General features: G+C 43.6%; 1 protein-coding gene across 1 annotated transcript; it reads left to right on the top strand.

Moving 5' to 3' along the window:
* Positions 1–1771: 1771 nt before the first annotated feature.
* Positions 1772–11477, top strand: LOC306746233 (major facilitator superfamily domain-containing protein 12-like; the record flags this gene model as incomplete). Its single annotated transcript, XM_079229112.1, has 11 exons — positions 1772–1919; positions 3649–3768; positions 5038–5248; positions 5345–5474; positions 7486–7722; positions 7831–7923; positions 8030–8122; positions 8873–9043; positions 9133–9227; positions 9740–9870; positions 9960–11477. 11 exons carry the CDS (start codon positions 1772–1774, stop codon positions 10001–10003), a joined length of 1473 nt encoding a protein of 490 aa, XP_079085238.1. The 3' UTR covers positions 10004–11477.
* Positions 11478–11983: the final 506 nt, after the last annotated feature.

The following is an 11983-nucleotide window of genomic DNA, read 5'->3' on the forward strand; positions in this document are numbered from 1 at the left end:
AAAGGGACCTTTATGCAGAATAAATATATACAAATATGTATATATTCATTTTTTTTGTATTAGATTTTCAAAGGTTTTCTTAAGTATGGGGAAAAAAATGTACACAACACATGTAAATAATATTAGCACAAATTTTGTTCCATGGTCCTTCAAGAGGAGATGTTGTAAGGCCTCCACAAATCCAATTTTGGTAATCTCACTTTATGCTCTGGACCTCTTGAAGATGAGAGTTGTTTATACTTTGAAAAACATTACACACAATTACCAGGTAAATATTAATATCAATGGGCAACAAATCAAGGGTTTCTTTCTGTCATATTTGTTTTTCTGGCAGCTACATTGAAATGATGTTTAATGAGCATGAATATCAGTCAGCTCAGTAGGAGATATACATCATTTGAAACATTTTTCTAATTTATTATTTAAAATAGTTACCCAAACACAGGATAGAAGAGACAATCTCCGATTAGCTGTCATATTTGAGGGCCGTTTGAGACGTCCTAAATGTGACGCCTAACTGCTTGGATATGCTGTGACAATAACTTTGGCATAAAAATGTAGTGATTTTTTTTTTGAATCATGAATAGTGACAGAGCTCAGGGAAGCAAAAACTGTCCCACGGGTGTAGAACTAAAGTCATGCATGCTATTGAGGGATACACTTGTATTTGATCCTGAACACCACGTCAACATGCATCTAATGCCAGCTGTGACCTTGTGAGGCAGGCAGCTAATTACTTCCTGTTGAAATAACTCTTGTGCCCCTGAGCAAGGCACTGGATTCAAACTGCTGAAAGGGAGCAAGAACTGAGGCATAACATGTATCATAGCCTGGGTTGTACTTTTTTGGAGAAATCAAATTCTGCTCGGTTGTTTTTGAAAATATAATTTGACTAATGCAAAATGTGTATAATAATAATACAGCACCTACTTTTATAATATTGCCTAATTGTGGCCAAATTGACAGTGATTTATGGCTTTGACGCTTATGTGACATCTTTACGCAACTGCGGAAGTGACCTGGGGATGTCGCTCACACCATTTAGATTTGTTACGACACACACGATCTTTGGCTGTCACGTGAGGAAGTTGAACCCACGCGGCTTCCGCTATTGAACCGGAGCAGGAGGGCTTCCTATTGGTCAATCCCTCTGCCTTGTCACGCTCTCGTCATCATCAGCAGCGCCGGGTCTATGTTGTTTGTTTAACGGTCTGTTTATGTTTGTTTCGCCAGACGTGTCCGCTGTAGCTCGTTAGCGGTAGGTTACCGGGGTGTTCTCCGTCCCGAGCGGTTACCGTCCACGCTGCTGCCGTGGAGCGAGATGTACGAAGAAAAGGCGCTCGAGGGGTTTAAATTCGGGGTCCCTCTCAATGGGATCGACCTGACAGGAAGCTGAGAAATAGCAGCTCGCGTGCGTTAAGTTGTATCTGCCAGCTGGGTGTCCAAATCAGCGTTAACGGGAGAAAGTCGGCGGTGAAACGCCCCGTTTCGTCCTCCGGTGTGCTTCTGTTTCGGTTCCCATACCGTCTCCTCAGACGCTCCTCCTGGCTTTGACAGTCTCCACTGTCACCTGATCACAAGGAAGCTGGCACCGAGATGCAAGGGAACGTGTTTTTGTCCTGACAAAGTATAACTTGCTGAACGGACAGACGCGGCGCTGAGTCAAGGGTGGCATGAGAAAAAGGGAACCGAGAAATGGTGTGTAGTCCTTGAGCTCTGCCGACCGGCTTGAAGAGGTGTATCTGACTTGTTTCGTCTCCCGCGAGCCACAATGTCGGACACGGAGAGGTCCCTGCCGGCCCTCAAGAAACTCAGCTACGCGGTGGGACACTTTCTGAACGACCTGTGTGCCTCCATGTGGTTCACTTACCTCCTGGTGTTCTACCACTCAGTGCTGGGATTTGAAAACACCTATGCAGGTAGTCTGTGTCTGTTTTTCTGTGTGTGTGTGTGTGTATATATATGTATATATGTATATATAATATATATACACACACACACGTGTGTATATACATACAGTATATGTGTGTGTGGCTTGCAAAAGTATTCATACCCCTTGAACGTTTCCACATTTTGTCACATTACACGCCACAAACCTAAATATATTTTATTGCAATTTTATGTGAAAGACCAACACAAAGTGTCACACAATTGTGAAGTACAAAGAAAATTATACATGTTTTTAAATTTTTTTCACAAATAAAAAAAAAAAACTGAAGTGCAGTGTGCAAAATTATTCAGCCCCCCCTGAGTCAATACTTTGTGGAACCGCCTTTTGCTGCAATTACAGCTGCAAGTCTTTTGGGGCATGTCTCTACCAGCTTTGCACATCTAGAGACTGAGATTTTTGCCCATTCTTCTTTGCAAAACAGCTCAAGGTCAGTCAGATGGAGAGCATTTGTGAACGGCGGTTTTCAGATCTTGCCACAGATTCTCGATGGGATTTAGGTCTGGACTTTGACTGGGCCATTCTAACACATGCATATGTTTTGTTTTAAACCATTCCATTGTAGCCCTGGCTTTATGTTTAGGGTAGTTGTCCTGCTGGAAGGTGAACCTCCGCCCCAGTCTCAAGTCTTTTGCAGACTCCAACAGGTTTTCTTCCAAGATTGCCCTGTATTTGGCTCCATCCATCGTCCCATCAACTCTGACCAACTTCCCTGTCCCTGCTGAAGAGAAGCACCCCCAGAGCATCATGCTACCAACACCATGTTTGACAGTGGGGATGGTGTGTTCAGAGCGATGTGCAGTGTTAGGTTTCCGCCACACATAACGTTTTGCATTTTGGCCAAAAAGTTCAATTTTGGTCTCATCTGACCAGAGCACCTTCTTCCACATCTTTGCTGTGTCCCCCACATGGTTTCTGGCAAACTGCAAACGGGACTTCTTATGGTTTTCTTTTAACAATGGCTTTCTTCTTGCCACTCTTCCATAAAGGCCAAATTTGTGGAGTGCACGCCCAATAGTTGTCCTGTGGACAGATTCCTTCATCTCTGACCTGTCTGGTGTGTTCCTTGGACGTCATGGTCCTGTTTGCTCCCCAATATTCTCTTCACAAACCTCTGAGGCCGTCACAGAATAGCTGTATTTGTACTGAGATTAGATTACACACATGCGGACTCTATTTAGTCATTCGGTCAACATTCAATCATTCAGCAGTCATCAGGCAACTTCTGAAAGAAATTGGTTGCACTCAGAGAAAAGGGCGCTGAATAATTTTGCACACTGCACTTTTCAGTTTTTTTTATTTGTGAAAAAAATTTAAAAACATGTATAATTTTCTTTGTACTTCACAATTGTGTGACACTTTGTGTTGGTCTTTCACATAAAATTGCAATAAAATATATTTATGTTTGTGGCGTGTAATGTGACAAAATGTGGATACGTTCAAGGGGTATGAATACTTTTGCAAGCCACTGTATATATGTATAACATTTATATTTCTGTCTGTCAATGCATGTAGTCTGATACAATAACTCATTAATACATCTTTGTGATGCTTGTAATGTCTTTTTTTTTTAAAGAGACTCCATCATTCAGTTTACACTGGTGTTAGTTATTTTATATCCATTCCCTTTATATGGATATTGTCAATTGTCGCACATTCATTTTTATTGCGTATAACGGATCTGTGAATGCGCGGTGCAGGTGTGTTGCTGCTGGTTGGCCAGGTAGCTGATGGCATCTTTACGCCGCTCATTGGCTACGAGTCAGACCGGACCCCTGGCTGTGGCAACTACGGCAAGAGGAAGACATGGCATTTAGTTGGTAAGTCAGAGAGATAAAGGGGCCAATGCCCCACAAGATTCACAAATGATTTTTCCTTCAATAGAGTTTGTAATCCACATACAGCTGCTTTTCACATAGTACATCGAAATAAACTTTCAGGCACAAGGTAGGGAGACAACATTTTATTTTATTTTATTTATTCTGTGTATTCCCTGACTGAGTTTTTTTTAAATCTAAACTATTTATATTTGTATTGATACATATTACATAATGCTCATATTTATGTAACTTTTAAAGAAGTAGTAGGTGATTGTTCTTCTATGCTAGTATCCTGCATCCCAATCAGATCAGCCGGTTGTTTAGTCCTAAAGCTGGTCCTTGTTTCAGTCAGTCAGCTGTTATGTACATGCTCCCATAAAGGGTATTCATGTAACTTTTATTAAAACCTCCAGTTTGGACTATGCTCCCATGTCGAACTCTTATTGATCAAGTTCAGGTCGGATCATGTTTTACAAGACTCCGTAATGACAGATGTCAGAGAGCTTCACAGTGGAATGTCTTAAAGTGTAAGGATCCTAGTGACACGCATACACCTCATAAACAGTCTATACAAGGTCATGTTGTGTTGGTGGAGCTGCTGGTCACAAGATGTCTCCTACTTTACTGTAAAGTCCATTCTCAGTGTGACCTGGATCTTTAGAGTTTTCCCATCACACTTGTGTAAGGTGCACACTTATGGAGCTTATTCCCTATCTTCCTTTGAGCGTGACCATTCGACTTGAGAGCATGACTCTCACTTCTGATTTTGTAATGTGTTCCCTCAAAACGCTGTTCTAGCACTCAAATGGCTCCTGCTTGAGCTTGGATTTGAAACGTCAGATAAAATGCTGACGTGGTGAAGCAACCATTAATGTGTTAAAACACACTTATTTTTTTGCAGTTGTGCAAAAATTGTGATTTCTGCTTTTAAAGCTGGGGTAGGCTGTTTTTTTGTTTTGTTTGCAAAGTAAATGGGTAGGTCATTCTCATACTGACTAGTACATATCACTGTATGAAGGACGATGTATGAAGTGAATGACTAGTACTAGTACATGAAGGACGATGTATGTGATCATTTCTGATGTTTCTTCATTTGTCCAGAAACCTGCCTTCTCTGGGGTACCACTTAAATAACAATATTTTGAAAGGTTATCATGTATTACCGTGGTTGCTTCAGTGAGTCACTTGCATGTGTGTGGATATGATTGAGGTTATCTGATACAAGTCCACTTGAGTGACTAAGAAAAAGTGTGTGTGTGTGTGTGTCAGGTACACTGAGCGTGATGCTGTCCTTCGCCTTCATCTTCAACCAGTGCCTGGGCTGTGACTCCCTCACCCCTCAGTGGGCCAGTTTGATCTACTTCATCCCGTTCATCATCGTCTTTCAGTTTGGCTGGGCCGCCACCCAGATCTCCCACCTGTCTCTCATTCCAGAGCTGGTCACCTGTGAGCACGCTAAAGTAGAGCTCACTGCATACAGGTGCGTCTTCTGTTCAAAGATAGTGCACCTACCTAACAGTACACATGGCACGATCATCTACAGATTCTGTGTGTGTGTGTGTGTGTGTGTGTTTAGGTATGCGTTCACAGTGATAGCCAACATCACAGTGTATGCAGTGGCTTACCTGCTGTTCCACATCCAGGCCAGTCAGGATGACGACCCACTCAGCAATGAGCTTGGGCCACAAGATATCCTCATCTTCAGGGTAAGGAGGAGTTCTAATCAACTCACACATGGCACTTCACAGGGTTGTGCCTAGAACCCAACATAAAGGCGAACACATAGAACCTTCTGTGAGAGGTTCTACACTGTACCCTTCTCTGGTGTGATGGTTCCACCCAGAACCTTCTGTGGGGGTTGTATCCAGAACAATAAATTACCTACTACCTACTTTCATATTCCAACAGTTTCATCTCGAATCCACCCACGTGGTTCTACCGAGAACATTTCTATATTCAAAGTTTGATATTTAAAACAATCTGGAGTATGTTACCCATCCTCAGGATGAGTCCTGAGCTCAGCGTCGGAAATACACGAGGGCAAAGGGCAAAACTGCCCCTAAGAAATATAATTTTGCCCCTGACACCACTAGGAGAGGGGCAAAAAATGCCCCCATAATTTCCTCTAATACTTATGATAATTTAATGAATTTAGAAATGTAATGAACTTAGAAATTAGAAATGCGCCGTTTAAATCAAACGTCTGGACTTCCTGTCAATCGCAGCGCCGCTGCTCGCACAGCTGTTGCTCGACACACAGGACAACATGCAACATGCGCGACACGCCGCTGCTCAAAGGCGTACAATAAAGCATCAAACTGGCTCCGGGTCCTCTAGCAGCGCTGGAAGCGGCCGTCATTCAGACGCACTTCCCCGCGTGAAATCCACCGAGCTGTGTGGCTAGAGTGATTATTTCCATGGTGAATGGAGGAAATGAAACCTGCACGGAGATAAGCTCCGCCCCCTCTTCGGCGCATCCAGCTCGAATGACAACATTTATCACAGTGTTGGTCAGTTTGTCTGCTTGACAATCACATTTTGCTGCAATACAAATTATTGAAGTGAGATGAACAGACTGAAAAGTTTATCTTCTTAGATACAATATGTTGACAAAGTTTTCCTTTGGGGACAATTTGCGGTGAAAAAAAGGGAATAAATCGCAATGCTCAATATATCATAGTATCATGATAGTATAGAATCGTAGGACCTCTGGTGATTCCCACCCCTAGTAGGTACAACGTGATTAAGGTAGCAAAAAAATCAAAAAATATAATTTTGAATTATAAAAAAAGAAAGGAAAAAAGTTATAGTTGTTTAAAAAATGTAATAACAATACATTACCACAAAGAAATAAGAATAACATTGAATATGATTGTCTGATTTATGTTTTCTGTTTGTTCTTTTGTTAAAAAAATCTAAGAAAACACTTTGAATCTGTAGACTACTGCCTAATAGTCTTATTATTGCCATTTGATGACAATTGCTCATATACTTTAAGCCTAAATAGGTATATTTATTATTTTGAACAACGGTTAAATGTTATTTCAAAAAGTGCCCCCACTTTTTATTGAAATGCCCCTGGATTTCAGTCGGTGGGGGCAAAAATCGCCCCCTAAAAAATATGTAAATTTCCTACCCTGCCTGAGCTCCAATTTTCAGCAAAGTCTAAATTCCATTTCGTCAATGGTGACTCTCCCTGGTTCACGTCTAATATCTTGGGCAGGCAGTTATGGCTGCATGTTCAGGGACCTCTCGTGGTTGTAGTGACTCACACTGTATTCAAAACACATTGTATTGTACCACTAATCCTGGTGGCGGTGTTGGTATTTGTGAGTTTGGCCCTGTTCAAGGAAGTAGGAGGAACAGTACAGTGGAAGAGGAGAGCAGAGATAGAAGCTAAGCTAACCCAGCTAGAAACCTGAGGCTACTCCAGAAAAATAAGATGAAAGCAGCGGGAGGTCGGGGACTAAGCCCACATCTTCACAGAGACCAGTAAAACTCTATATCTAAGATGTTATTGTTGTCATGCGTTGTAGTTTTTTTCTTATTATTTTCACCGTAGAATAGAGTTGTGAATAGAGGTATGTTTTATAAAACCTCCGACTGAAACGTTCTGCCTTCACACAGTTTGGGGGAAGTGAAAGAACACAGAAACCATGATCTACAAGCTCATGTGGAGGCGTGACCATATCTGTGCCATGTTGTGTTTGATCTCAGAATCTGGCGCTGATTGTGCTGGCCATCGGCGCTCTCTTCTCCCTCCTGTTCCACCTGGGAATCAAAGAGAGGAGGCCCGGAGCAGACGGGGAGGCTGGAGAAGAGCATGAGAGGAAGAGGATGGAGGAGGAGGAAGACGAAGAGGAGGGAGAGGGGGTGCCGAGACTTCCCCGTTCTAAGACCTCCTCGCCTCTTCTGCAGTGGAAATGTTGGCTGCAGCAGCCTTCTTTTTACCAGGTAGGACCATTCTACAGACACACCAGAGCCTGAGTTCCTCTTCTGTGTTTTTCACTGCCTGCAGCAAAGCTGGCTGACAGACCTGCGTGTCACTGTGCTTCTCTGTAGGTGGCCCTGCTCTACATGTCTACCAGGTTAATGGTCAATCTGTCTCAGACATACATCTCCATGTATCTCATCAACACTCTGGGGCTGCCCAAGGTAACGCAAAGTCACCTCAGCCGTCCTTTGTCATCTCCTCATGATCCGTTCTGTATCGCAGCCGTCCTCACCCTTTCTTCCTTCTTTCTCTTCCTCCCGCCAACAGAAGTTCATCGCGACGATCCCATTAGTGATGTACCTGAGTGGCTTCCTGTCCTCCTTTATCATGAAGCCTGTCAGTAAACTCATTGGTAAATGTGTAAGTGAACCCTCACACCTCAACCTGGCTCCACACTTCTGAATGGGTGCTCTTCTCTTTGACCAGTTTGTTTCCCCTTGAAAATCAGGCTACTTTCAACTTGTAAAGGTATAATGTGTAACTTTTCTGCGTTCAAATATCTAGAAACGACTACACCCATTTTTTAAGCCAGCTACACTCTCTCTTTCAGTGTCAACCAACCGTATTACCATTAACCCTTTGACCCCCAATGATTCATTGTACTTGAAAAATCAAACCTTTTCTTCTCAGCCCTGAGTGACCGAACACGTAGTTGCAAAAAGGCCCAGACTGTGTCATCAACATGGTTGTTGTTCCTTCAATTTATTTTGTTTAGCCCAAAATCACAACTTACAAATTAGCCTCAGAGGGCTTTACAATCTGTACACATACAACCTCCAATGTCCCGGGACCTCACATCGGACATCAGAGCCGTTCCATTTACGTTAATTTACGTTCATCAGGGTACTTTTCAGTGTAATGCAGTCCTGTACAACACGATCAATATGTATGTGACCGAAAGTACAGCCGAGAGTCAAGGAGTTGATGGACTGGTTCTGTGGTTTCAGCATTTCCTCATGAGACTGTACTCTATCTGATTCTGTATCTCCACTGCTAAGAAGAAGGCATTTAACCCAGAGTCCCAGCGAAAGTGTCGACTTTCACCAAGGCGGGATTTGAACCGGCCACTCACCTGTCACTGTGTGTCTCTCTCTCTCCTGATTGGTGCAGCTCACCTACTTCGTGGGCCTGCTGCTGATTATGGCCTTCTCCTACTGGGTGCTTCTGGATGACAAGATGGGTGAACGGGTGTACGGGGCCGCTCTGCTGCTGGGGGCGGGGTCGGCCACCATCCTGGTCATATCGCTCGCCATGACCGCCGAGCTCATCGGCGGCCAGACGGTAATGTGTGTGTGTGTGTGTGTGTGTGTGTGTGTGTGTGTGTGTGTGTGTGAGACAATCTTTACCTTCTTCTTCTCTCCTCTCTGCAGCAAAGTGGGGCATTTGTGTATGGAGCCATGAGTTTCACTGATAAGGTGGCCAATGGAGCGGCCGTGATGCTCATTCAGGTTCTGCATCCTTGCCAGTTAGTGCACACTATTATATTATGTTATCACATACTCATATTTGCTGTATTGACATATTCACAGTTAAAGGGACACTCCTTTAGAGCCACATGAATAAGAGCATCATTTGCGGCTGCTACTGGGCCCTTCTCAAGGTCCCATTCATAAAGAAACTAAGCTCTGATTATATTCACGACTGACATTGCCTCCAGTCAGTGCCTCCGTCTTTGCCTGGTTACGGCCACTGTGGGCTGCAAACCCTCGTAAAACAAGCGGCGGTGAAGGCAGCTCCACGGCGTTTGAACTCCCCAAGCTGTGCAGCAGTGGTGTACTGGTAGTACCGTGAGCTGTTAGCGGTTAGCCCAACACACTTAATATCCAGAGAAAAAACTGGATATTCTGAGATCATAAAGTCAAACATTTGTGACCCCCGCCCCCCTGTTTTTCTTGTAAAATTACCCATTTAGTCTCAGAGAATATGAATATTTGTTCCCTCCATCTGATACGCTAATAACATGCTGTTCTCTCTCAGTACTGTGGCGTGCTGTCCAGCCTGCGCATGGTTCTATCATTACATCATGGTCATAGTAACGGGAGGCGTGGCAGTCATCGCAGCTTTGGCGCTCTGCTCCATCCTCATCTGGCCAATCAGGATCAGACCACGTGAGTTGGACCACGTATATTGTGTAGTTGTTGCTGTTCCTTTATGGCTTAGTTTGGTTCATTGTGTGTGTGTTTGTGTGTCCGTCCAGGTGGTCAGCCACTCATCTCTGAGGATGAACCCGGGGTCAACTAACAGCCCCTCCCCCACCTTTTCCCTACAACTGACTGGGGGGGGTCAGCACAAGAGGGAAGCACAACCCTGGACTCAGCTGGACAGGAAGAGTGCTCCCTTTTTGTGTCTTTCAGGATGAATCCTGTCTACTTCTTGACTGGTGCACTGGCTGTGGCCCATTTAGCCCCTCTGATAATGTTACATAGTACATGGGGAGTCCACAGGAGCTGAGAAGGGACATTTTAGTTCGAGCCATTTTCAACATGGGTCCGGTTTTCCCATAATGTCCCCCAAACATCTTTTCATCTCAGTCTGGTAATAAAAATCTGGTTAATATAGGTTAATTTATCTCCCGTCGTTAAATAGACGGCCCAAACGTTCTTAGCTGGTGCGGACGGTCTTCTGAGTCTATTTGTGCCAAATCCCATCATTCTCTTGTTGTTTTGTCATCCAGCTGCCTCTAATATTGTTTAGATTACTTCTGTACTGCAGTGTTCACCTCACAGCGGTGAGCGTGAACATGCCGTGAGGTCTGACATCAGCTGCAGCCGGTGCAGTCGTACAGAACGCTGGAAAATGATGAGCAGGGTCTTCAGCTCGCTTCGCTCAGAGGAACTGAGCTTGAGGAAAGATCACTTTCAAAGGGAGCTGCTGTCCTGCTGCCTCACCGATGGACATCAGGGCAGGGAAAGGATGACGAAGGGAACCAGATGCATTATGGGGTGCATTCAAGCGACCCAGCCAACCTTAATGACTCGACGCACAACACTTTCCTCCTGACGACACAAACCACTACTTTCACACAGGCGGTGGAAACTGACTGCAATCCACACCAGCGTGATGGGGGAGAATGAAGCCTCGCTGCGACGCACAAACAGGAAGTCAGAAGAACTTCACTTGAATGGGACACACACTTTGGGAATCAGCAAATTGAGAGGCTATGTGACATCATGCACTGGAGAGCCTGCAAAGTCTCATTCAAACGAGCTTCAGTGGTCAATCTGCTGCTGAGGGTCTCAACACTGAACTGGGATTCAGTGGGCATACTGAGATACCTTGTACTTGTGCCTCCTGGTTGTGGATCAGCTCGGTTGGCGCTAGTATTTGGAGGCGTTTCCTTCATGGAACAAATCATTATGTGATAATATTGTTTGAATCGTTTTTCTTGTTGTAGTTCTTCATGATCACAGACCAAATGGAATATGGTCTCAAAGAATATTTTTACAATCAAAAGAAACTTGAATAGCAGAATTGTATTTGATATAAAATCACTTTAAAAGGGATCAGCTCTAAAATATGTGTATTATTATGATGTAATGTGTGAATACCAATATGAGGGAATTATACCGGTTCTAATAATGATCAGAACCTGGGACCTGCGTGATAATCTGTCATCTAAGTGATAACTTAATGTTTTTATTTCCTTATGTCTTGTGACTTTTCTCAGTGTTGGTTTTGTTAAGAGAGCTCATTAAACACATACCATGAAGTTTGACTTGGATTCTGAATGATTAGTCATCGACTTAGCTTTATAGAGACGTGAAGCAAATCATAACCACATTAGTTTTTACGATAACTAGAATTACTCAAGGCGGTGCTTTGCCTCCGCCAATCAGCCAAGTAACAGTTCACATCCACGTCTGTCCAAAATGTCATCCCTTCATCATTTGAACATAATTATCGTACTGATTCTTGAGTTATGGACAAAACATGGGTTTGGGCATATTTTGTGAGGTCAGGTGTTCCTGAGGTCACACAGATGAACTGAAAACATAATGGCTCTCTGCTGTCGCCGATGCAGAGGCTGATTTAAGAGAAATGTGAAAAAAGATTGGAAGCGGACGAGAAGGTCAGAAAATGTATTGTTTCGTCGATGATAGTTGGTGATTTAATAATCTACTCAGATCTGCGTTTGTCAAACCAAATTCTGTGTTTCCCCACTATAACCCTGCTGGTGACAACTGTCAGGAGGTGCTTGTTTATGGGATGCTTCGACAGTTG

This window comes from Taurulus bubalis, assembly GCF_910589615.1.
Source record: "Taurulus bubalis genome assembly, chromosome: 1".
Classification (NCBI taxonomy): domain Eukaryota; kingdom Metazoa; phylum Chordata; class Actinopteri; order Perciformes; family Cottidae; genus Taurulus; species Taurulus bubalis.